This window comes from Schistocerca cancellata, chromosome 7, assembly GCF_023864275.1.
Source record: "Schistocerca cancellata isolate TAMUIC-IGC-003103 chromosome 7, iqSchCanc2.1, whole genome shotgun sequence".
Taxonomy (NCBI): Eukaryota; Metazoa; Arthropoda; class Insecta; order Orthoptera; family Acrididae; genus Schistocerca; species Schistocerca cancellata.
In genome coordinates, this window is record NC_064632.1 from 536,213,425 (window position 1) to 536,241,423 (window position 27,999).

A 27,999-nucleotide genomic window follows, 5' to 3' on the forward strand; every position below is an offset into this window, starting at 1 on the left:
GGATTTGGAATTTACACCATTAAATCAATGGCGTTTTTCGTTGCGGCGGAGTCATCTCACGAAATTTCAATCACCCACTTTCTCCTCCGGATGCGAAAATATTTTGTTGACGTCGACCTAATTAGGGAGTAACGGTCACCATAAATAATGGTAATCAGAGATCGCTAGGAAAGATATTCGTTTTCTCCGCTCGCTATACGAAACTGGAATAATAACGTATTGTGAAGGTGGTTCGATGAACCCTCTTTCAGGCACTTAAACGTGATTTGTAGAGTATCCATGTAGATATAGATGTAGATAAACCTTACATAATGCACCTGCTTTTACAGAAGCTATGCGGACTGTTATTTTTTTCTTCACTTCTTTTGCGTCATGAGGTGAAGAGGAGATGAACACACTTTCCGTCACAAATCCTCGCAAGACAAAATCGCATGGGTTCATGTCTGACGATCTTGGAGGACAGAAATGCAGGGCAGAGTCTTGGGATCCCGTGCAACCCATCCAGCGTTGAGGCGCACTAGAAACTGACGTACATTATTGTGCCAGTGTGTTGGAAAATTAAGTGATCGGGTTCTCATGAAGTTGTTGGAAAAAGTCATTTCCGCACCATTTGAAGATAGTTCAGTGCCGGATAGGGAACACAGAACCCCGAGATACAGCCCTACATTCCTGGCTCCAAGATCGTCAGACATGACCCCATGAGTTTTTTGTTGTTGTTCGGATATGTAAAGGAAAGTACGTTCACATCTCCTTTACCTCTTGATGCAGAAAAAAAGTTAAGAACTGAATAACCGCCGGCATAACATCTGTAAAAGCATCTACATTCTGTAACGTTTATGACTAATTTAGCTAGTGTCTAGAAGTTGTTCGAGCTGTACCCCTAGGGTACTTGTAATAGCATAGCTAAGACTTCAAGATTTTGTGAGTATTTTGCCATTCATCCCATGTTTGTGGTATATTTTTATCAAAAAAATACAGAGTTTTGATGTCAGATTATTCTTTTTGATACACCCTCTATTGTGCGATAAGTATTAAATTGCGTTCAAGGAGCTGTGCAAGCGGACGAGCGAAGTTGAGCAGGCAGAGGAGGAATGAGATGGCTATCGCTTTCTTGTCTGCCTATTCAGTACAAACTGTCGAACTGATATTAAACTAACTTCCCAATGAACTAGATACTTGAAACCTTAAAGATAGGTCAGGCCTGGCAATGACAACACAATGTTGACAAACCTACTACTCTTGTGTGTGGTGGAGAGGATTTTGTGTATCACTGCGATTTCACCCTGTAGCTGTTTCAGTCACGAATGGTACATGGGAAAAAAAGATTGCTGGTAAACTTCCGTGTGACCTCTAGTTTCTCTAATTTTTCCCTTCACTGTCTTTTCACGAGATATGCATAGGAGGAAGCAAATTATTGATTGGGTCAGATGGAGAGAAACTGAGACAAAGTTACAAAGTTGAAATTTACCACATGATCTTGTTGTAATCTCATCTAAATGTTTGAAATAGACCGAAAAGTATTGCAAACTCAAAACTAAGAAGCAGAAAATAACGATTTAAATAAAAATTAATTTTTTATCCTCCACGTTTTAAACTGGATAATTATTAAATATTTTTTCCTATACCCATACAGACTCCTTTCCCCATGCAGACAATTTTGCAAATTTGTGATTGTAGATTTTTAATACGATTGAAAATACTTATAAATTTAAAACGAGAAACGTGGGGCCCTGGCAGTAGATAACTGATGCATGAATATTTCACCTCCTTACTATTACACTACTTACTAAATGATCCATGAATAGTTCACGTCCTTACGATTATCTGTTGTATGTGCCCAACGTGTTACGTTTCCAATCTTAAAAGTGGGGTACACGAAAGGAGCCTCCCCGAATATCATGACAACGATCGGGCGTACCCTGGGCAACGTTAGGCCTGTGCCCAACGGCCAATCCTTTCAACACCAAGACACCACAAAAAGGCTTCTATCAAAGCCAGCGCTAAATGTAATGTCCATAAACATTGAAGGGCTCTCTCATGAGAAAGAAGTGCTACTTGCTGTAGCATGTAAAACTCACAACTGTGATCTCTTACTAATCCAAGAGACCCACATTGGCCCCACAAATAGAAGACCAAAGATCCACGGAATTAAATTAGTAATTGAAAGACCACACGAGCAATATGGCAGCGCAATCTTCGCCAAAATGGGCTTAGGTATTATATCTGCACAACTGACATCTCAAGAAGACATCGAAATCTTGACTGTAGAGCTACAGTCCTGCACTGTGACGTCTATATATAAGCCACCGAGCAGGGAGTTCAGATTCAGTGAGCCAACCGACTTCAACTCACAACCAACGAAAATAGTAATGGGCGACTTCAACTCTCATGGATCAGCCTGGGGGTGCAGGCACACAGACAAAAGTGGGGACGACCTAGAAACCTGGGCAGACTCAACTGGCCTTAAATTAATACACGACCCCAAACTTCCATATTATTTCAACAGCAGCAGGTAGAACCGTGGATACAATCCAGATAACATCTTTGTCAGCGAAAACGTAGCACATCAAACCAGGAAGGATGTGGGAGAACCCCTCCCACCCACACAGCACCGAGCTATATTATGTCTGGTCGAAGCAGTTGTTAAACCAGCAACCACCCATTTCCAAAGACGTTTTAATTTTAAACGTGCCCTATGGGACAAATTCTCTGAAGAACATGACAAAGAGGTGCAGAACCTTGATGCTAACCCGGAAAAATATGACACTTTCATTGAATTAGTTAACACTGTCTCCCGAAGAAATATCCCCCGAGGCTGCAGAACTAGTTATATCCCTGGACTTGACGGAAACTCAAAGGTTCTTCTGGAACATTACCAACAGCTCTTCAAGGAAAACCCTTTTTCAGAGGAAACAACTATGGCGGGAGAAGAACTCCTCCATGCCATATCAGCCTCAAGAACAACGAAATGGTGTAATCTAATCACAAACCTAGACATGAAACAGAATAGCCGAAAGGACTGGCAACACCTTAAAAACATCAATAATGACCCCTCATTTAATACACAAAATTTGTATAAGGTCACACCAAATCAAATAGCAAATCAACTTCTACTTAATGGTAAAACCAACAGGAAGCACCCAAGAAAGAAACTACAGAGAGGCACTCAAGGAAAAGACCACCTAGGCACCCCCTTTACTCTGAAAGAATTAGAAGATTCCATCTCCATAATGAAAATTAATAAAGCCGCTGGCATAGATGATCTACGCCCAGAACAAATAAAAATGTTCGGACCTGTTACCAGACGGTGGTTACTAGATATGATGAACAAATGTGTTCTTGAAATGAAAATCCCCAAGACTTGGCGGATGGCAAATATAGTAGCTATACCAAAACCTGGAAAAAAAAACACAGACCCTAAAAATTTTCGGCCCATTTCCCTGCTCTGTCAGCTCTATAAAGTCTTAGAAAGAATGATCCGTAACCGCATCTCAGAACACGTAGACAAGAATATAATTAAAGTGCAAGCAGGATTCCGCCCAGGAAGGTCATGCTGTGGACAAATCCTCAACCTTACACAGTACATAGAAGATGGATACGAGCGGAAACAAATTTCAGGTGCAGCCTTTATCGACCTTACAGCAGCTTACGACACCATAAACCACAGGAAGTTAATATCAAAAATATATAACACCACAAAAGACTACCGACTGGCGCAATTCATCCAGCGCCTGTTGCAGAATAGACGGTATTATGACACACTGCAGTCGAAGAAGAGCCGATGGCGGACCCAGAAAAACGGCCTACCTCAAGGTAGCGTCCTCGCCCCATTGCTGTATAATATTTATACCAATGACCATCCGATCAGCATGGACGCTCGCTCCTTCATGTATGCAGACGATACAGTCGTTGCCACCCAGGGAAAAACCTTTGAAGAGGTAGAAAGTAAATTAACTTTAGCTATTGAAAAGCTGGGTGACTATTATGATAATAACCACCTCAAACCAAACCCAGCAAAAACCCAGGTCTGTGCTTTTCATCTACGTAATAAGGAAGCAAGGAGGAAACTCAACATAAGCTGGAAGGGACAACATCTATCTCACTGCGACACACCAAAATATCTTGGGATTAAACTTGACCGTGCCCTCACCTACAAGGAACACTGTTTGGCCACAAAGATGAAAGTGAGTGCCAGGAACAACATCATCCACAAGATAACAATAGCGCAACCTACAGTTCTCCGCACGTCAGCTTTAGCTTTATGTTTCTCCACTGCGGAGTACTCGGCACCCGTTCGGCAAAATTCCATCCATGCTGAACAAGTAAATATAGCATTGAATGAAACTGGACGCATCGTGACAGGATGCCTCCCCCCAACTCCCACAAAGCAGCTGTACCACCTCATGGGCATGGCCCCGCCAGACATCAGAAGAAGGACTGCCGCAGAAATCGAGAAACATAAACAGGAGACAGATTCCAGGCATCCAATGTTCGGATACAATCTTCAACCTCGCCGACTTAAATGAAGGAAGAGTTTCCTACGAACAACTGAAGCAACTCTTTTATCACCTAGAGCATGACGAGAAGAGCTGTGGTACAATGTGGACCCAGGAAGACCAGGGAATAGCCCCAGGGAAGAACCCACAGCTGGCTCTGAACTCCAATATACGACCTGGAAAGCCCTGAATAGACTACGAACAGGCGTATCAAGATGCAGAGCAAACTTGGAAAAATGGGGCTACATCAGAGCAGACGAGCCCTGCGAGTGTGGAGAACAGCAAGACCCACAACACCTACTGGTCTGCAGGAAACTAAACAACCCGTGTTCGACTCAAGACCTATTTGAAGCAAATGACAAGGCTATTCAAGCTGCAGTGTATTGGGCTTCAGGTGAGATATGAAAATCGCTGTTTCGCATCCTTAGCGCTTATCATTATATGTTACATACTTTCCTACATTATTGTCGTTAATTTACCTTATAACCATGTATTATTGTATTATAACTGCTTCTCTTGCATTGTAATATAATTTTTTTTTAAATGGTGATGGCTTGGATACGATAAATAAATAAATAAAATCTTAAAAGTATTTTCAAAGCTATTAAAAATGCACAATCACAGTTTTTCAGGACTATCTGTACAGCATTGGGAATCTGTAATCGGTTAGAAGAGATAATTTTATACATTTCAACCAGATTTAAAAACGAGAGATATTAAAGTTCATTTTTATTTAAATAATTATTCGTATTGCTGAAACACCGAAGAGTAGTCTGTGTTTACTCGTGACTTAAATGTTTACTGTAATTACCCTTTCCGTGCGGTGCTTTCGCAGGAGAGGAGAATTAACTTGTTATTTCATTTTTTACCGTTAGAATCTCTCAGTCGAATATTCTGAGTAACTACTTGTTTTGTAAATAAAACTGCCTTTTCCTGCTGCTAGTTAGCAGGAAAAGGCAGTTTTATTTACAAAACAAGTATTTACATGCTTGCTGCGGAGGATGGCCACACAAACAAACTTGTTATTCTGAGTAACGTTTGTTATCGGATTCAAAAAATTAATTGTTACAATTCATTTTCTTGGCGGTGCCTCTTCTGAACCGACGAGGCTCCTAGCCTATTGCTAGCTATTGCTCATTCATTATGTTAACGCTATGCACTGCACAACTGTTTTAAAACAGTTTCAGAGGATGTTATGCTTTGTAAACAGATGTACCAAGTCAGTTACTCTCCTTCTGATTCCTTTATGTAAGCTGATGTGGCGTTACTGTGGCTGCATTATTTACATGTGTTGCGGAGATGGCTATGGAATCTTTCAACCGAAATGTTACCTATATTTGCGAAATTTCTGGATGTAAATTGTTACAGTAGTTCGTAATCTTGAGCACCAAATCGTTATTAGTAAGCATTGTAACAGGTGCTTTGTCTAATGGACATACCTGTAAGAAGGCCTAGAGAAGTGTAAACTCGACGAGCAGAAGACGGACTTTCGGAGTGCAAGCTATTTCTGTAATGCTTTCAAGTCACGCTAATTGATTTTTATTTGAGTGAATGTGGGAAGATGGGATCTGTCCATCATTCACGCGCATAGGTAGCACCTGCTTTTGGGGATGCGACTGCATCGTGGATTCCTTGAGTGTATCTCTTGAATGTTACTGCTGTTATTCAGGTTCTACTGCAAACAGTAAATGGTAAATTAATCTAGCGTTTCCACAGGGGGGTTATATAGAATCACACAGGTTCAGGTATGAAAGAATGAAAGCAGAAACAGAAGACAGTATCAATCACTGAGAAATGTTATTCGTTATTTGTTTCTGTTAAATAACTGTGCAGTAATTCAGTAGTAATTCATGGTTTTATCCCTAGAGGTTTCTGACGGATCTTGACGGTTATTTCTTCAGTTTTTATGATTGCGTAGTAGATTGTGCTCTGTAATGTAATGTACAACCTTATGAGGTATACTTTGATTGGTGGGGTTATGTACTCAGTTGCGTTTAGCTGCTTAATGCACAGCATTACCAGTTCACTTGCGCTTTAGTGGGTCCTTTCGAGGTAGGAGGTCCTTTTGTCAGAAGCAGTATTGAACATCTTTAAAGAACTGAACCCCCCTGTGTAAAAAAGTTTGTAAAAGCCGATTACAAACGGCGTTCAGCATGTAAGCGAGAAAAAGTTTAGTAAAGGTTTGAAATTATGTTTAAATTATGTTGGAAGTCTCTTAGTGCTCCCATTATCAAACACTGGATGAATACAGTCTAGGTAATTGACACTATGTTTTATAGAAAAGCTAGTTTTTCACGCATCTCAATGTTTATGATGTGGTATCTCCCAAATGGTAGAATTTTGCTCGTACATTTTGTCATATTTGTGGACACTGTCTACAAATTTAATTAGTAGTAAACAAGTAATAGCTGCGGCTAAAGTTTTACTGCGTGAACAGCGAAAATATAGTAAGCGATTAACATTATTCCTTTCATCAATAGGCGGGGAGTGTCACCAAGAATAAGCTCGGTAAAAATTTGGAATTATGTTTAAAATTTGTCACTTGGTACATTCGTTCCCAAATACAGGATGAAAATAGTCTGGGTATTTACCCGCCGTTATTTACGCTGCCTTATGACATATACAGGGTGCTCCATTGATAGTGACCGGGCCAACTATCTCACGAAATAAGCATCAAACGAAAAAAACAAGAAAGAACGAAACTTGTTTAGCTTGAAGGGGGAAACCAGATGGCGTTATGGTTGGCCCGCTAGATGGCGCTGCCATAGGTCAAACGGATATCAACAGCGTTTTTTTTTTTAAATAGGAACACCCATTTTTATTACATATTCGTGTAGTACGTAAAGAAATATGAATATTTTAGTTGGATCACTTTTTTCGCTTTGCGATAGATGGCGCTGTAATAGTTACAAACGTAAAATTACGTGGTATCACGTAACATTCCGCCAGTGCGGATGGTATTTGCTTCGTGATACATTACCCGTGTTAAAATGGACCGTTTACCAATAGCGGGAAAGGTCGGTATAATATGCATTATTGGGCAACGGAAAAATCCACGATGCCTGCGACAACATCAGCGACCTTGGCGGGTTAATGTACGGTGCGGCATTATAGGAGGATGGATAATTGGCCCCCATTTTATCGATGGCAATCTAAATGGTGCAATGTATGCTGATTTCCTACGTAATGTCCTACCGATGTTACTACAATATGTTTCACTGCATGACTAAATGGCGATGTACTTCCAACATGATGGACGACCGGCACATAGCTCGCGTGCGGTTGAAGCGGTAGTGAATAGCATATTTCATGATAGGTGGATTGGTCGTCGAAGCACCATACCATGGCCTGCACGTTCACCGGATCTGACATCCCCGGATTTCGTCCTGGGGGGAAAGTCGCAGGCTATTTGCTATCGTGATCCACCGACAACGCCTGACAACATGCGTCAGGGCATTGTCAATGCATGTGCGAATATTACGGAAGGCGAAGTACTCGCTGTTGAGAGGAATGTAGTTAGACGTATTGTCAAATGCATTGAGGTTGACGGATACCATTTTGAGCATTTATTGCATTAATGTGGTATTTACAGTTAATCACGCTGTAACAGCATGCGTTCTCAGAAATGATACGCTCACAAAGGTATATGTATCACATTGTAACACCCGAAATAAAATGTTCAAACGTACCTACGTTCTGCATTTTAATTTTAAAAAACCTACCTGTTACCAACTGTTCGTCTAAAATTGTGAGCCATATGTTTGTGACTATTACAGCGCCATCTATCACAAAGCGAAAAAAGTGGTCCAACTAAAACATTCATAAGTCTTTATAAAAAAATGGGGGCTCCTATTAAAAAAAACGCAGTTGAAATCTGTTTAACCTATGGAAGCGCCATCTAGCGGGCCAACCATAGCGCCATCTGGTTTCCCCCTTCAAGGAAGACAAGTTTCGTTCTTTGTAGTTTTTTCATTTGACGCTTATTGCGTGAGATATTTGGTCCGGTCACGATCAGTGGACCACCCTGTATAATAAAATGTACAAAAATCAGCGGTGTTTGTTACATTTTCTTAGTGACAGTGTAATATAGTGTGCCTGACAAGAAAGTGATGCATGCAGAAGACATGGTGGGATGTCACATACTCTCTGTCTTGCGTACTATCATCCGAAGGATTCCGACACGTTGTTTTTAGATGCCTAGTTGATTATGTTTATTTGTATTAAGCTGAAACTGCGAGAACTCTGGTAAAATGGGGATTTTCAAAAATGGGTCAGTTGGCTCTGAGCACTATGGGTCTTAATTTCTCAGGTCATTAGTCCCCTAGAACTTAGAACTACTTAAACCTAACTAACCTAAGGGCATAACACACATCCATGCCCGTGGCAGGTTTCGAATCTGCGACCGCAGCGGTCGCGCGGTTCCAGACTGTAGCGCATAGAACCGCTTGGCCACACGGGTTTTCATTCCGATATTTATAATTTTTTAGTTTTGTATGATAAATAGGTAAGATATAAGCTCTGGTTCTGATGTTGTAAAGTCATGTTTCAGCAGGACTAATACATTCATTATTGCTAAAGTATGCGTCCAGGGATCACAACGTTTAGAATTACACGAGAAGCAGCTTTAATTAATAGCCTCATTTAGAAAACTATGAATTATATTTCATCATTTTCTGTTGGTAACTGCTCGCATCTACAATGAAAAATTCAAAACGTTATATGATGAAGCACGAATACGATATTAATCAAAAACGTTTCGGAAATTTTCATCGCATAATGGGTAATATATAATTTCTTTTAAAATTCCATTCAGAATTGTGTTACCCCATGAGCATGAATACAACAGGTTGGTATCACTAAATCGATAAAATGAAATGCGGCGTGCTTCCTCTGAAAACCCACAGCGGACTTCACTAATTCTCATCATTGCTCCACTTGATCTTGTGTTCAGACCATCTCATTGTCTAGCCCAGGGGTTCGCAACAAAATTTTCTCGAGGACCCCCTCATCGAGCATTATTGTTACCTTGTCATATCACAGCATCAAGTACCTAAAAAAGCCAAATTAAGAGTCTTTTTATACGTTTTCTATTTTTGGTACTTACAAAAGGCATTGACATATTAATTATTGAAAAAATATTGAGCTTAAAATTACGTGGTATCACGTAACATTCCGCCAGTGCGGATGGTATTTGCTTCGTGATACATTACCCGTGTTAAAATGGACCGTTTACCAATAGCGGGAAAGGTCGGTATAATATGCATTATTGGGCAACGGAAAAATCCACGATGCCTGCGACAACATCAGCGACCTTGGCGGGTTAATGTACGGTGCGGCATTATAGGAGGATGGATAATTGGCCCCCATTTTATCGATGGCAATCTAAATGGTGCAATGTATGCTGATTTCCTACGTAATGTCCTACCGATGTTACTACAATATGTTTCACTGCATGACTAAATGGCGATGTACTTCCAACATGATGGACGACCGGCACATAGCTCGCGTGCGGTTGAAGCGGTAGTGAATAGCATATTTCATGATAGGTGGATTGGTCGTCGAAGCACCATACCATGGCCTGCACGTTCACCGGATCTGACATCCCCGGATTTCGTCCTGGGGGGAAAGTCGCAGGCTATTTGCTATCGTGATCCACCGACAACGCCTGACAACATGCGTCAGGGCATTGTCAATGCATGTGCGAATATTACGGAAGGCGAAGTACTCGCTGTTGAGAGGAATGTCGTTACACGTATTCCCAAATGCATTGAGTTTGACGGACATCATTTTGCGCATTTATTGCATTAATGTGGTATTTACAGGTAATCATGCTGTAACAGCATGCGTTCTCAGAAATGAGAAGTTCACAAAGGTACATGTATCGCATTGGAACAACCTAAATAAAATGTTCAAACGTACGTACGCTTTGTACGTTAATTTAAAAAACCTAAATGTAACCAACTGTTCGTCTAAAACTGTGAGCCATATGTTTGTGACTATTAAAGCGCCATGTATCACAAAGCGAAAAAAGCGGTCCAACTAAAACATTCATATTTCTTTACGTACTACACGAATATGCAATGAAAATGGGGGTTCCTATTTTAAAAAACGCAGTTGAAATCTGTTTGAGCTATGGCAGCGACATCTAACGGGCCAACCAAAGCGCCATCTGGTTTCCACCTTCAAGGTAGATAAGTTTCGGTCTTTGTAGTTTTTTCGTTTGACGCTTATTTCGTGAGATATTTGGCCGGGTCACGGTTAATGGACCACCCTGGTATTTGCGCAGCTTCTAACTGTAATATTTGTCTTACTGTCTTAAACCTTTAACATGGGACTATACTTTTTAATAAGTCGATCTTGATAGCACTTCAAAATTTTAAGTTCAGTCCATAATTATATGAAATATAATTCAAATTTTTGTTGGCCTTGAAAACCGTTAAACATGCAACCGGCACGTTGTAAAGCGCATCAGGAACAATAAACCGGGTTACTAGTTTACGAGCATAAGTATAAATTATCAGCCAGATGTGATGTCAGTCAGATATAACACAAATCGATTACACACACATACTGTCATCCAGAACACTACGTCCCCCGAACATTATGACCACCGACCTACAATCGATATTTTACTCCTACGGGCGATAGCAGCCTCACCTGACGAGGAATGACTGCTAGTCAGACACACGCACGGTGCATATAGCATCAATGAATGTCCTGTCCGCATGTAGAATGGGGAAGGCGCATCATACAGTCCTGGAAATGGAAAAAAGAACACATTGACACCGGTGTGTCAGACCCACCATACTTGCTCCGGACACTGCGAGAGGGCTGTACAAGCAATGATCACACGCACGGCACAGCGGACACACCAGGAACCGCGGTGTTGGCCGTCGAATGGCGCTAGCTGCGCAGCATTTGTGCACCGCCGCCGTCAGTGTCAGCCAGTTTGCCTTGGCATACGGAGCTCCATCGCAGTCTTTAACACTGGTAGCATGCCGCGACAGCGTGGACTTGAACCGTATGTGCAGTTGACGGACTTTGAGCGAGGGCGTATAGTGGGCATGCGGGAGGCCGGGTGGACGTACCGCCGAATTGCTCAACACGTGGGGCGTGAGGTCTCCACAGTACATCGATGTTGTCGCCAGTGGTCGGCGGAAGGTGCACGTGCCCGTCGACCTGGGACCGGACCGCAGCGACGCACGGATGCACGCCAAGACCGTAGGATCCTACACAGTGCCGTAGGGGACCGCACCGCCACTTCCCAGCAAATTAGGGACACTGTTGCTCCTGGGGTATCGGCGAGGACCATTCGCAACCGTCTCCATGAAGCTGGGCTCCAGTGGTGTCGCGACAGGCGTGAATGGAGGGACGAATGGAGACGTGTCGTCTTCAGCGATGAGAGTCGCTTCTGCCTTGGTGCCAATGATGGTCGTATGCGTGTTTGGCGCCGTGCAGGTGAGCGCCACAATCAGGACTGCATACGACCGAGGCACACAGGGCCAACACCCGGCATCATGGTGTGGGGAGCGATCTCCTACACTGGCCGTACACCACTGGTGATCGTCGAGGGGACACTGAGTAGTGCACGGTACATCCAAACCGTCATCGAACCCATCGTTCTACCATTCCTAGACCGGCAGGGAACTTGCTGTTCCAACAGGACAATGCACGTCCGCATGTATCACGTGCCACCCAACGTGCTCTAGAAGGTGTAAGTCAACTACCCTGGCCAGCAAGATATCCGGATCTGTCCCCCATTGAGCATGTTTGGGACTGGATGAAGCGTCGTCTCACGCAGTCTGCACGTCCAGCACGAACGCTGGTCCAACTGAGGCGCCAGGTGGAAATGGCATGGCAAGCCGTTCCACAGGACTACATCCAGCATCTCTACGATCGTCTCCATGGGAGAATAGCAGCCTGCATTGCTACGAAAGGTGGATATATACTGTACTAGTGCCGACATTGTGCATGCTCTGTTGCCTGTGTCTATGTGCCTGTGGTTCTGTCAGTGTGATCATTGTCCCCTTCCTGGGACAATGAATTCACGGTGTTCTTATTTGAATTTCCAGGAGTGTATATCTGAGTTCGACGATGGGCAAATTGTGATGACCCGGAGGCTCGGTACGAGCGTTTCGGAAGCTGCACAACTTGCCAGGTGTAAGAGGAGTGGTGCGGTGAGCGTCTTCAACACGTGGCGAAACCAAGGTGAATCCACGTCCAGACGTTGTCGAGTCGGCCGGTCACCCCTCATAACAGATGTCGGATGTCGCAGGTTGGGCAGACTGGTACAATGGGACAGGCGGAGAACTGTAGCGGAACTAACGTCAGACTTTAATGCTGGGCAGAGTACAAGTGTGTCTGAACACACAACCCACCAGACACTACTAGCGATGGGACGCCGCAGCACACCATCCATACTTGTGCCAATGTTAACACCGCGACATCGGCATCTACGACTGGAACGGACACGTGACCATCGGCACTGGACTTTGGCGCAGTGGCAGACGGTTGCATGGTCAGATCGGCCCCGGTACCTCCTTCATCTTACCGATGGGAGGGAACCAATCCGTCGGCTTTCAGGGCAACAGCTCTTTGATACTTGTACTGCCTGACCGAGACAAGTTGGTGACTCCGTTATTCTCTGGGGAACATTTACGTGGTCATCCATGGGTCCTGTGGAGCCCGTGCAACGCACCATAACGACCAAGGAGTATCGCAATCTGGTTGCAGACCATGTACAGTCCTTCATGACGATCATGTTTCCCGACGTTAGTGGGACTTCTCAGCAGGCTAATCCGCCGTGTCAAGAGACTAGGAGTGTCATGGAGTGGTCCGAGGGAAATAGAGACGAGATCCAGTAGATTTGCTGGCCAACCAACTGGCCAGATCTGGATCCTGTTGTATACACATCTGGAATGTGATTGAATAATGCGTCTGAGTTCATCGCCCCTCTCCTCGGAATTTACGGGAACTGGGTTACTTGTGAACACGTGAGGCAATACTGACCCTACGACTTATCTTAGAAGCTAGATTAAGAAAAGGCAAACCTACGTTTCTAGCATTTGTAGACTTAGAGAAAGCTTTTGAATAGGCTGACTGGAATACCCTCTTTCCAATCCTGAAGGTGGTAGGGGTAAAATACAAGGAGCGAAGGGCTATTTATAATTTGTACAGAAACCAGATGGCAGTTATAAGAGTCGAGGGACATGAAAGGGAAGCAGTGGATGGGAAGGGAGTGAGAAAATAGTGTAGCCTCTCCCCGATGTTGTTCAATCTGTATATTGAGCAAGCAGTAGAGGAAACAAAAGAAAATTCGGAGTAGGAATTAAAATCCATGGAGAAGAAATAAAAACTTTGAGGTTCGCCGATGACATTGTAATTCCGTCAGAGACAGCAAAGGACTTGGAAGAGCAGTTGAACGGAATGGATGCTGTCTTGAAAGGAGGATATAAGATGAACATCAACAAAAGCAAAACAAGGATAATGGAATGTAGTCGAATTAAGTCGGGTGATGCTGAGGGAATTAGATTAGGAAATGAGACACTTAAAGTAGTAAAGGAGTTCTACTATTTGGGGAGGGTGTGAGACACTGCACATCTTAACCCCTTAGATCCTTTTACATCCAAGAACGTTTGTATTGTTCTTCGATTCAAATGTCTTCCTCTTAGTTCTTTTACAACACATATATTAACCGCTTTTCCTTTGGCTTTTCCTGTCAGTTTAAGACATTTGGCGCTTTTTAACGTAGTCTAAGGTTTTTTCTAGGAATATACATTTTACATCGATGTCTACTTTGGTGAAGTCTTGCTTCCATAATCAAACGCAACGTTAGAGTTGCCTCTTGGTATCTTTACCAGTCCGGAAACAAGACAGGATCCTCAGTTTTCATTTCTGTTCTTCTGCATACTAATTGTGTCGCTTGTCTGTCATTGCTTTCTTCAGGACTGCGTGGATAGATTGAATCTGTTTCTCCGGTCTCATAGATTCTGCTCACTAACAGGATTCATCATTTGGTTGCCATTTTCCTCACTAACTAAAAATACCATACGAATGATGTTTCTCTTTATATTGCCATGAAATAGAGGACAGAGTGTCATGGATATGAGAAGGGAGTTAGTGCAACAATTATTAATCCAAAGCAACTTGTACGTATGAGCTATTAAGCCGATTGTAGGACGATTATAGCACCTGATGTCTCCCGGATTACGTGGGTATTTTTCTGAAAGTTTGATTCTGTATCTCCAGTTTCATAAGTTCTGCAAACTAATTGGAATCATCGTTTGGTTGCCACTTCTCCCATTAACTAGAATTTCCGTAAGAATGAAACAGAGGAGTCTATCATGGATATGACAAACGAGTTACGGCAGCAATCATTAAACCCAAAGGCGTGTTTTGGTGCGGTGACGAAATATCGGTCATCCCCGATTAAATTATCAGCGGCTTTCTCAACTCGCCTATGGCATTTCGGGATGGTTCCTTTGAAGAGGCTACGGCTGATTTCCTTCCCCGCCTTTACCTATTCCGTACTTGTGTTCCGTCCTTAATAATCTCGTTTTCGACGGAATAGCTAAATTATCTTTTCAGAGTTCACATAGGAAGATTTAGGCGCTTCACACACTATTCGAGAGCGTAAAAGTTAAAAGCTGGGAAGTTGTTCTATGCATGAAATATCAAACATTTAAGTCTTAAATGCAGAGTAACTCTGCAGATATAAATTTTTCCCATCTGCTTTGTTTGAGCCCAAGTCTTAGCCAATGCTCTCACAACACCCAGTCATCCACCGCTCCACTCCCTCCCCCCCCCCCCTGCCGCATCCTACTTCCCACCTTCTGCGCAATCTCTCGCAGCAAGTCGCTACGCAGCTCACAGGAGGCGACAGCCATAGCTTTCCAGGTTTTCTATGTTTAGTTCTTTCTTCCTCTTCTCATCAACTACTAGGGGATTCTGCTTTTTGCGGTACCCATCTTTGCCGAGGTCATCCCCTATCTCTTCTTCCTTGGCATTTATAATTTCTAGCCTTCATGGGAAGTCCCTCACTCTTCATTCTTTCTAAGAGCTCATACTAGTTTTTTCTATAACACAGAATTTTATCATTTAGACTGAAACTCTTAGCTCTTCCCTACTATCTCGATCTGCTAGCCTGCTATGGAACCTTTAACTCGTCTCAGGAATTTCATTTCATATGCCTGAATAAGGTTTTCTTGCTGTTTGCTAAACACTCAAGTCTCGCTTCTATAGAGCTGTCTGGTTACTGGTACTATCCCGCAGAATTTAAATATCTTTCCTAGCTTTGTTTTTAAGTTATCTGTTCCATACACCCGGCTGAATTTACTAAGTTTGATTTCCATATGTTTGTTGTAGCCACCTCACATCCTGAGAAACTGAAGTGCTTTACTTGCTCTAAAATATTTTGATCTACCACTATTTTGGTTCTACGGTGTTCTTTCGCCATGAAGGCCATCGTCTTAATCTTTTCTATTGACAGCTGCATGTCAAAGTTCGTTTCAGTAAGAAAATTCCTTTCTAAAGCTCCTCTTCTTTATCTGCTAGGATCACTGCAGCGTCAGCATATAATAAATCCTTCTGTCTAGATATATACCTTTAGGGAAACCTGTTTTCCATAAACGCATTGTTTTATGTATGTTAACATGAAACAAATTTTGGAAGAGACAGCAGCCTTGTCGTACTCCTTTGTTAGACGGTATCTCATTAGCCATTTTCCGTTAAGGTCTAGAGTGATAGTCGTAGTTCTGATATAATCTTTTTATCGCATTTATTAGATATTTAGGACATCCGCAATTCGTAATTATCTTCCATAACTTCTGTATATTGAAACTGTCAAAAGCTTTTTCAGAATCGATAAAAACAATGTGCGTTCCTTTATTACTTCCTCTGCGTTTTTGTATTATCTGCTGTAAAATGAAATCTGCGTATATCGTGGAGCGCTTTCCTAAAACACATTTTTCACCATGTAGGACTCCTTCTTGAATGTTTTTAAGTCTTGTGTTTAATATCTTAGCACATATCTTGTATTATGACTCCAGTAAACTTATTCCTCTTTTGTTACAGCGTAGGCCTCTTCTCCTTTTTTTAAAAAAACTGATATCACACTTGCAATCTTACAGTTTTTGTTGATACTACCTTCTTCTAACATCGGTTTCAGAGATGCAACAGTTGTCTTTGTGGCGTCATTCCTCCATATTTTAGCACTTCGGCGTCGGTACCATCTCTTCCGCTCGCTTTTCTCTTCTGAAGTTATATTATGGCTGATGTTACACCGTCAGACCATATTTCATGCAATCCCTTGTCATCTATTGGTTCAATTTTAATTTCTTGTGCTATATCATCATACCAAAATCCTTTGCAATAAGTTAACCCCAGTGTCCTTCAGCAGCGCTTACTACACTTTTAAATGTGGATTCACATACATATGTGTTCAGTACATATTGAACACACCCCCTTCTCCACCTCTCTGTGCCCAACTCTTCCTCATTCTGTATGTCCACGTATTAGTCCTTCTGTCTGTACATCTCATCTTCTACTCTATCTGACTCTCTCCCCCTCTTCACTCTCTTTGCTTCATCTCCTCCTCCCCCTCTCTGCTTCCATTTCCTCCTCCCCTTCTCTGACTATCTTCCTCCTCGTTCCCCTGAGCAGATCCTACTCACCCTCTCTCATTCCATCTGTGCCTACCCCTCATCTTTTTCCATCTGTCCCTACCTCTCTACACTTTCCACCTGCCTCATGCATCTCTCAATCTGCCCCTCAAAAAAAAAAAAAAAAAAAAATGTTCAAATGTGTGTGAGATCTTATGGGACTTAACAGCTAAGGTCATCAGTCTCTAAGCTTACACACTAATTAACCTAATTTATCCTAAGGACAAACACACACACCTATGCCCGAGGAGCACTCGAACCTCCGCTGGGATCAGCCACACAGTCCATGGCTGTGCGCCTTAGACCGCTCGGCTAATCCTGCGCGGCAATCTGCCCCTCCAGTCTTCCTCTCTGCCCATTGCCTCTATCCACAATCAACCTGTCCCCAGCTGTGCTCATCAGAATGTGTAGCCCCTACTATACAGTTCAATAAAGCAGGCAAAGAATACTCCCACAACAAACCTATCATGGAGGGTACACTAAATATAAAGGCTTGAAAATCGTTTATTTGCCACTGATGTAGAGACAGCCATGCAAAGAAGGTCGAGAAAGTAGGCAAATAGTATCCAACATAGCCCACCTGTCATACAGGGCAGTCTAAATGCCATGGGCTGCAAAACAGTTTCTTGCCGTTGAAGTGTAGGGTGCTATCCATACCAGGTTGATTTTGCTGGTGCATACTGTTCCCTAACAATACGTTTGTTTCACAGGGCAGCCTATAAGCTAGGATCAGGGATTTGCCCACATCTCAAATTCCAGAGGAATCTGCCCATATCTCAAACCCAAAAGCGCTGCCACTCATGAGTCCTATTGTTTCTGTGACAAATTTATTGGAAAGCAGTCTATGGGTCTGTGAGCAAATAAATACATTTTGCTTTACAAAGGGTGCTCAGAAACGGCTTGAAAAGCTTATAAGGTTGTTTCAGGATAGACTGTGCTGAGAAATAATGGTTAAGAAAAAATTAGGTATATTTTGCCATTTTTGAGATAATTACCACAGAAGTTGGCGAGACAGGTTCTTAAGCATGTAAATCTTTGTGGCCCAGACGGTGTCCCCAAATATGTGATTCATTTGGTTTTCTAAAACCGAAAAAGAGAACAATAAAGAAACTGGGCATGGGACAGTAGTAAGGATCGATCCCAAGCCAAGGCTGAGCAGTCTTGTGTACTATTATCTTTCTCTTGAGAACAACTGACGCTAATTCTATATTGCAGGCACCCCAAATATGCATGGAAAAAGGCTTGACAGACTAGCTTCAGTACTAATTGACTCAGAAATGGGGTAATGTATTAAATTTTTTTCTTAAAATTTATCTCAGCACAGCCCACATTGCCACAAACTTACAAGTTTTAAGAGTGTTTGTGACCACCATGTGTATGTTACATATTTGTAGTTTCCAAAGTTTTTAAAACATCACAGACCGTTTGCTGTCTACTGTGAACATCATTCTCGATTTTGCAAATGATGTTACGTTTTTTTATTGCCCGGTCATGATATCGAGGTGGATAGTTACAGAACTTCATCCTGTTCAGTCAATACGCCACTAGACTGAGAATGGGGCAAAGGGTATTTGCCACCTGAGTAAGGACTAACTCCTTGAAGAAGCTGACAGAATGATGGGGAGGGACAAATTTTTAATTACTTTGTACTAGCTAAAAGTAAAGACAAATTTTTAATTCCAGTGTACGAGCTAGCAATAAAGAATGTGTGAGATTGTTCCTGCGCACGCGTGCGAGTACATATATATAGGGTGTTACCAAAAAGTACGGCCAAACCTTCAGGAAACATTCCTCACACACAAAGAAAGAATATATGTTACGTGGACATGTGTCCGGAAACGCTTACTTTCCATGTTAGAGCTCATTTTATTACTTCTCTTCAAATGACATTAATCATGGAATGGAAACACACAGCTACAGAACGTACCAGCGTGACTTCAAACACATTGTTACAGGAAATGTTCAAAATGTCCTCCGTTAGCGAGGATACATGCATCCACCCTCCGTCGTATGGAATCCCTGATGCGCTGATGCAGCCCTGGAGAATGGCGTATTGTATCACAGCCGTCCACAATACGAGCACAAAGAGTGTCTACATTTGATACCGGGGTTGCATACACACGAGCTTTCAAATGCCCCCATAAATGAAAGTCAAGAGGGTTGAGGTCAGGAGAGCGTGGAGGCCATGGAATTGGTCCGCTCAAAATGGGTCTGAGCACTATGGGACTTAACTTCTAAGGTCATCAGTCCCCTAGAACTTAGAACTACTTAAACCTAACTAACCTAAAGACATCACACACATCCATGCCCAAGGCAGGATTCGAACCTGCGACCGTAGTGGTCGTGCGTTTCCAGACTGTAGCGCCTTTAACCGCTTGGCCACCCCGGCCGGCAATTGGTCCGCCTCTACCAATCCATCGGTCACCGAATCTGTTGTTGAGAAGCGTACGAACACTTTGACTGAAATGTGCAGGAGCTCCATAGTGCATGAACCACATGTTGTGTCGTTCTTGTAAAGACACATGTTCTAGCAGCACAGGTAGAGTATCCCATATGAAATCATGGCGGTGAATCGAGGAAGTATAGTACATACTGACGAAACTGAAATGAGCTCTAACATGGAAATTAAGCGTTTCCGGACACATGCCCACATAACATCTTTTCTTTATTTGTGTGTGAGGAATGTTTCCTGAAAGTTTGGCCGTACCCCTTGTAACACCATATATATATATATATATATATATATATATATATATATATATATATATATATATATCTATAGTGTGTGTGTGTGTGTGTGTCCGTGGAGGGTGGAATGCAGAACTTGTGGAGAAGCTGTTACAGTGCAGTCGTTGCCTCGCGCACCTGTTGACGAGCGGCCGCCCGCGCCAGAGCCACTTGACGGTGGGCGGCGGGTCCGCGCTGACGGGGCAGCGCAGCTGGGCGGCGCCGCCCTCCTGCGCGCTGACCAGGGGCGGCGGCGCGGGCCGCGGCCGGCAGGCGAAGTCCTCGGCGGACAGGCGGTCCCAGGCGCGGCCGCGCAGCCTCGCCGGCTCGCGGCACGCGGGCGGCTCGTCGCCCAGGGGCACGCGCTGCTCGGTGAGCCAGCGGCGCAGCGGCCGCAGCGCGCAGCTGCAGTTCCAGGGGTTGCCGGCCAGCGCCAGGCCGTGCAGCGCGCGCAGCGTCGTCAGCGCCGACACCCCGGACTCGGAGGCGGTGGACGCCGCGGCAGAGGGCGCCGCGCCGGCGCTACCAGCACCCGCCTCCGTGCCGGTCAGCTCGTTGCCGTCCAGTCGCCTGCACAGGCAGCAACCATTAATCGTCCCCCACCAATATAGCCGTCCGCTCAAATTTATCCAATAGGGGGCAAGATCCTAAAATTACCTATTTTTCTATGACTCTGTATTTGAATTTAAAGTGTCCCGAGAACTAATCTTGATACCAAGTATCAAAAACATGTATGCAACGAGCTGAGAATGCCGGCATTCATCGAGTATTTATTTATTCTAGTCTTCTATTAGTACATCCCTCCCCACTTCTCTCTCTCTCTCCACCTCCACTTTCCCACTCTCTCCGTCCATCTTCTCCACCCTGTCCCTATCCACACATATATTCCTCCTCTCCTCCCTCCTCTCTCCATCCATCCCCTAGTTCCTCTCCATCACCTCCACCCCTCCCTCTCTGGGTACATCTCTACCACTCCCTCTCTGCCCCCATTCTGTCCATCTCCTTCTCCCCCTCTTTCTGTGCATCTCCTCCCTGTCCCTCTCTCTGTCTGCTGCGCTCCCTTCTGCCCATCTGCTCCTTCTACATCTACATCTTCATGACTACTCTGCAATTCACATTTAAGTGCTTGGCAGAGGGTTCGTCGAACCACAATCATACTATCTCTCTACCATTCCACTCCCGAACAGCGCGCGGGAAAAACGAACACCTAAACCTTTCTGTTCGAGCTCTGATTTCTCTTATTTTATTTTGATGATCATTCCTACCTATGTAGATTGGGCTCAACAAAATATTTTCGCATTCTGAAGAGAAAGTTGGTGTCTGAAATTTCGTAAATAGATCTAGCCCCGACGAAAAACGTCTTTGCTTTAATGACTTCCATCCCAATTCGCGTACCATATGTGCCACACTCTCTCCCCTATTACGTGGTAATACAAAACGAGCTGCCCTTTTTTGCACTTTAGTGGACTTGTTGCATCTTCCAAGTGTCCTGCCAATGAAATGCAGCCTTTAGCTCGCCTTCCCTACAATATTATCTATGAGGTCTTTCCAACTGAAGTTGTTCGTAATTTTAACACCCAGGTACATAGTTGAATTGACAGCCTTGAGAATTGTACTATTTATCGAGTAATCGATTTCCAACGGATTTCTTTTGGAACTCATGTGGATCACCTCACACTTTTCGTTATTTAGCGTCAACTGGCACCTGCCACACCATACTGCAATATTTTCTAAATCGCTTTGCAACTGACACTGGTCTTCGGATGACCTTACTAAACGGTAAATTACGGCATCATCTGCGAACAACCTAAGAGAACTGATCAGATTGTCACCCAGGTCATTTATATAGATCAGGAACAGCAGAGGTCCCAGGACGCTTCCCTGGGGAACACGTGATATCACTTCAGTTTTACTCGACGATTTGCCGTCTATTACTACGAACTGCGACCTTTCTGACAGGAAATCACGAATCCAGTCCTTCCTGTCCTGTTCATCTGCTGCTCCCACCCCAAATTCCATATTTACCTCCCCCTCTTTTTGTCGATGTTCTCTCTGTCCATCCCCTCCTAGCCCTTTGTCACTATCCCTCCCTCTCCCTCTGCTCATCTCCTATGCCTTCCTCTCCTCCTCTCTTTCCATCTCCTCCTCTTCGCTCTCTTTGTCCATTTCCTCCTCCCCTCTGTCTTTTCATCTCCTTCTCCTTCATCTCTCTGGCTATCTCCATGCAGCGCCTACTCTTTTCTTTCTCACTACAGCTCCTCATCCTCTCTCCTGTGCCTGTCTCCTCCTACACCCTCGCATTCTGTCCATCCTTTGTCCTCCTTCTCTCTCTACTTTACTATCGCTACGATCGTTCTTTCTAGACTGTAACTAACATGTGTACTAAATTTGATTCAAATCGTTCCAAAGATTTAGGATGAGCCTTCTACCTGTAGATTTGCTTGCATACGCACATGTGAAAAACATGCCACACAAACTTCTCATGTATCACGCGTTTTTGGTCACGTATTTTTCCTCTACATCTAGCGAATTTCTCCCTGCAGTTTCATTTTCACGCAGCTCGACGTTTATGACATTGCATCTTTTGAACTATGTGTGAACTATGTGCTGTAAATGATATAATTTTGTAGGTACATCCAGTGGTACATATGACAACTGTCTTCGAAATGCGTTGAGTATAGAGGTAGCAGCAAAGAAGTTATAAATTAAAGCGTCATGGACGATGAGTCAGTTTCTCACGCATCTAACGTTTATGATTTCGTTCTCTTGGACTACAGGCCGTACAATGACATATTTTTGCAGGTACATTTAGTGGCAAATGTTGATACTCTCTGTGAAAAGTGCTGGGAATAGAGTTTGTAGCAACGAAGTAATAAATTTAAACGTCTTGCATGATGCTCTAGCCTTCCACACATTAACTGTTTATGTCGTCGTAGCTACTGAATCAAGTGTCTTACAGTGATGCACTTTTCCTGGTACCTTCAGTGTTACGTGTGAATACTGTATGCGAACACTGTTAGTAATAAACGGGGTAATAAATTAAAACGTCACGTTTCGTGCGACAGTCTTACTGCATGAACAGTGAAAATTTAGCAAACGATAAACTTTTTTCCTTTCGTCATTTTTCAGGGTCATCAGCGAGAAAAATATTTCGTAAGGGTTTATGTGTCAGATTGGTTGCAAATGTCTAAGTGCTCTCATTCACAGATATGCTAATATATATGTATCCTCGCATCGTCCACTACACTGCCTTTTCATCCCCACCACTTTGGTAAGTGGGTGGTTATTACCCCCATGGTGATTCTTTCCAGACACTGAAAGATATGTGTACCCAGTTTGGTTGAAACGATCAAATGCTTTAGCAGGAGATGTGGAAAATACATACACACATTTATATAATTTGTGTGGATGCTGATATGGATGTCACCATTTTGATTCAACAATCTGAAATTACGCTCTTGAATGACAATCCAGTCTATCCTAAAAGTAGGAAATAAAGACAAAAATGTATTTATTAATATACCTATAACGATAAGTTGATATTGGAAATTAAAGAACCAACATTTAAAGGAAAACTAAGACCGATCATGCGAATCATGCCATGAAATAGACGAAAACTATTTACAAAATGCATCATTACACATATTCCTGTCATGTTAGCTTGATACTAAAGATAAATAAAAAAATCAGCTCAATTAACAAAAACCTATGAGACATCAACTAAAGTAAGCCAAAAGAAAAAACATCATCATCAGCTTCCTTTCGATGATTAGGCTGCTGCCTGTTCTGAACTGATAAACAAAATCATTTCCATTTTTCTCTAGATCATCCTATCTGTTTTTCCCATTCGGTTTTCAGTTCATGATTTTCTGGAGAATTGTGTGACCTAGCATTCTCGTGAGGTATCTTGTCCAGTCTTCATCACACCTTTAATTTTTCTCATTCATTGAAATATTTAACTCTATTCTAATATCTTTAGTTCTAATCGTATCTCCTCTTGTACAGGCCTTCTGTAGGGACCTCATCTCTGATGTCTGAGTTTCATTTTCTTATTTCGTTGTTGTAACTCAGCTTTGACTTTTACATTATAGTACAGGAGCCACCATCAGCCCAGTGAATTTAATGATGATCTCCTTTTGTGCTTTATGGGTGAATGTTCTGCTAATGGTACCACAGACAGATCGAAGTTTGTGAATGTAATTTTCAGCTTCAGAGGCAAAATCAAAACATATATCACTGTCTAAAACTGAATTTCCCAAAACAAGTTTTTATCTGGCTCGATAGTTCACCAGAATCCCATTATTTTAGTTTTATTACTAGAAATTTTAAATTTGTATTTTTGGCCTGTTTTTTTCAGTCAGTACAATGATGTCTGGAGGTCATCTTCATTCACGTGAAAAATAACAATATCATCTGCAGCAGAAGCATATCGAGGCATTCATCAGTTTTACTTAAATCCTTTGATTTCGTTACGTTTCCACTTATGAACAATGAAGCCAACATAAATTTTAAGAAATGGGTAGCTAATAGTTCACAACTTGTCTCTCATTTACAGTCATAATTACTTCTTCCTGTTGATTTCAAACTGCATTTGTTATAAAGCGTGTATTTTTCTGAAGACTTTCCACAACCTCTATCAGGTGATAAGCATATCCACATTCACACATTATCTTCCATAGATTGCGAAGGCTCTCACGGTCAAAAACCTTCTCGAGGTCGATAAACGCCACATGGATTACTCTATGTTTTTAATAATATTCTTCTGTAATTCAAGTGTCCAAAATCTAAGTTGTTTTTCCCATCTGCTTCCTTCCCATTACGAAGTGCTTCTGGGACTGCTTCGATGATGCAGGTATTAATAATATCCCGTTATATACAGATGCCTTTATTGAGTGGTAGTGTTACTAAAGTTTCGTAACATCTCATTTTGTCGCTTGTTTTGGACTTTCTTTGTTTTCCTCTATTTTCATAGTAGCTTCATCTTACTGCCTAAAATGATGTGGTCGTTACCTATGTATTTTCCTCCATAAATACGTAAAACTTACACAAGTTTCTCCATATCTGCATCTATTTATATACAATCAGTCACAGACCTTGATCCTCGAGCATTCCATGTAAACTTATAATATCTTTCTTTTTGTAAAATGTGTTAGTAATTTCAAAATTATTAAAAGTGGCAAACTGATGTGACTCCTATTATTATTGAGAGTTTTTCTCCAAATAACCCCACATTCCTTGTATAGATATGTTTTCAACTCTTGCATTGAAGTCGCCAGCGATGACAACAGATCTGTCTTGCTAATTTTGTTCAATTTTTTCTGAAGGTCATCTCAAGAGCATCATTTTCGTTCTTCCTTCCACTGATTGATATTTTTCAAAGGAGGTAAACCTGAAAAAGAGCTTTTTCAACTTTGGTGCCGCCTATATACTTAATTTTGCTTACAAAACTTAAGAATTCATTGTGTTTGCTGGTTAGTTTTGTTAGTAGCTTTGTGGGAGAGTTTTAAGCACTTTCTGTAACGATGACCGTTTTATCATGACGTTTGTAATGGAGTATCTTGTATGTATGACAACATATTTTTACAGCTAATATGATATTTTTTGCTGTGATCATTAATTTGAAGAAGTGTTAATGAGACTGTTTCATCCCTAAACACACTATGTACAATAAATCACACATTTGGGCAACAGCTGCATGTTACCGTTGTTTTTACGGGCTGTGGCTCCCAGTACGAATACATTACTCGTGGGGTTACCCGAGTTTACCTTACACAGACTGTTATTAAATCTAAGGTGTTTTCATTCTGTTATTTACCTTTTACTGTGCTTTAATAAGGTACTGATCTCTATACATCTGATAAACAAAAGATCCTCTATGATAACCTTTGCATACTTATGTCCTGCTCTGCCATTCTTATTTTTCCTAACTACAGCCCCTTTCAGCACCAGATTAATTATTCCTGGTTTCCATAATAGGTGACCCACTTGTCAGACCCTTGTTCTAGTAAATATCTTGCGCAGACTTCTGTCTGCATTATGGTGGAAACTAATTAACTGATATATATTGCGGTGATCAAACAGTTTCCGTTTTTGGGTGTTGCTGCAACATAAATGCAACTCAGCGTGACTCCTATGCGGGTATATAAGCACCGACATGTAGGCAGGTATCAGTCTGACCTTCGAACGGAAAATGTTTGATTGCCCCTTATATTTACCAAATGCAGTCAAGACAATAATCAGTGAATGAGTAAAATTTATTCATTCGAGACTTCAGTTCTCCTTACTCGTTTTGCAACAAAGGTAACGAGTTTGGAAAATTCTGTATCATCATAATTCAAAGAGAATCCACAAGAATCTTCTTATATCCACTTAGTGCCATTGTGTTCCAGATGTTGCCTTTTCTCCTTCACCTTCACAGATCCAATACTGAATAGGAGTATCTGTGTGAAAGTGTTGAACAAGGTTACCGAAGCAATTTAGGTATCAAACGCACGTTACTGGGGACATATCCTCTGAAAATGAGACAGCAAAATATATTTTCCCTTTCTTCACTCAACTAATACGCCTGATGACTGGCATGTTGCTATGCTTTTAAACTCAACTCCCCCATTCTGCCTTAAATTGTTATACTTATTCTTAGTGTAGGAATGAACCTAAACAATACACACAGTGAGTGTAGAGGTATTAGCTCTCCTCGTATACGCTATTACTCATAAATACCTCTCGGTTTCAGAAGGTGACTACGTGAAAACTACAAGCCACATAGAAAACTGACAGTGCATAGAGCATGTCTTCAAGTTTCAATGCATACTGTGCCCCATGCGATAGTTTCACTAGGGATCACGCCTGTCAGAACAATTAGACAAATGATCCGCTCCATATTGTCACATCGAACTGGTACACGCCTGCAGATGGGCAAGCCAATTATCATTGTTCCAAAGCGAGATGCTGTAATTGTGCCTTCCTTGGGGGAAGCATCACAAGTTAATTCAGTACTGGGTACGTGTTACGCAACCGTCTACCCGAAACTGTCCTGAAGCTAACGTAACAAGTGTATGAAAAATTCACAGTAAACAGGAATAAATCAATGTTTATCGGTGACCGTGATTATCAATACCTGGATACGTAGATTTCAACACTGAGCTCCATGTGCACGATAACAAACAGTGTCCATGAAATCCAGTTGCACTTGGCTGTCTAAGTGGATGCACCACAGGTCATAAAACTGATTTGGGAGAAAGTCCACAGCATAATTCGTGGAAGCTTCGCCCCTCACAAGTGGAACGGAGCACGCCTTGAGGTCGGAGCAGACAGTACTTTGAAAGATTCAAATGGCTCTGAGCACTATGGGACTTAACATCTGAGGTCATCAGTCCCCTAGAACTTAGAACTACTTAAACCTAACTAACCTAAGGACATCACACACATCCATGCCCGAGGCAAGATTCGAACCTACGACCGTAGCGGTCGCGCGGTTCCGGACTGAAGCGATTAGAACCACTCGGTCACAGCAGCCGGCGTGCCTTGAAAGAAGCCGCCTTGGCGGCGGACACCCCAAACTCACAACGCAGATATATTTGGGGCAACGAAAACTGATTTTAGTGAGATGTGTGTGGTCTGAGGGTGGTGTACCGTTTTTGGCAGAGTCCTAGAAGAGCGCCTATTGTAGAAATATTTGCGGTCAGTCAGAATTCGTCGAACCATATTGTGTTAGAGATTGGAATGGGAACAGAAAAATTTAGGGACCTTTGAAAACAATGAGACACTGACACCGCAACCAGCTCTTATAAGACATAATGTTGAACGAAATAATCTAGAAGTGTGAATCAAAACATGGCTGTCCTTACAGAGGTCCACCTTTATTCACCAGAACACGAACATAGATGGAGCGAGGGGGAGAATAGTCTACAGTTCTGTGGTGCCAAGTATAACAAATTGTGTAACTGTTTAATCTCGTGATATGTTAGTAATGGATGGACAGCGTCTTTTAAGACAATTTCTTACTGGTTTGCACTCGCAGTATTTTTTCCTCAGCCAACCAAAATTACGTGACAATAGAAAAATGAAGAGGATCGAATCTTACTTGTTGGAAGCGCTATGCAGAAAGTTACTCCTCC

General features: G+C 42.4%; 1 protein-coding gene across 1 annotated transcript in view; it reads right to left on the minus strand.

Moving 5' to 3' along the window:
• Window positions 1-27,999, minus strand: part of LOC126092885 (leucine-rich repeat-containing protein 24-like) — a gene marked incomplete at its 5' end in the record, with an annotated part of 204,387 nt that overhangs the window by 167,113 nt on the left and 9,275 nt on the right. The window contains 2 exons of the mRNA XM_049908614.1: window positions 20,021-20,361; window positions 20,419-20,452. Of these exons, the coding sequence (XP_049764571.1) occupies window positions 20,021-20,361; window positions 20,419-20,452 (375 nt within the window). The remainder of the gene's footprint in view (window positions 1-20,020; window positions 20,362-20,418; window positions 20,453-27,999) is intronic.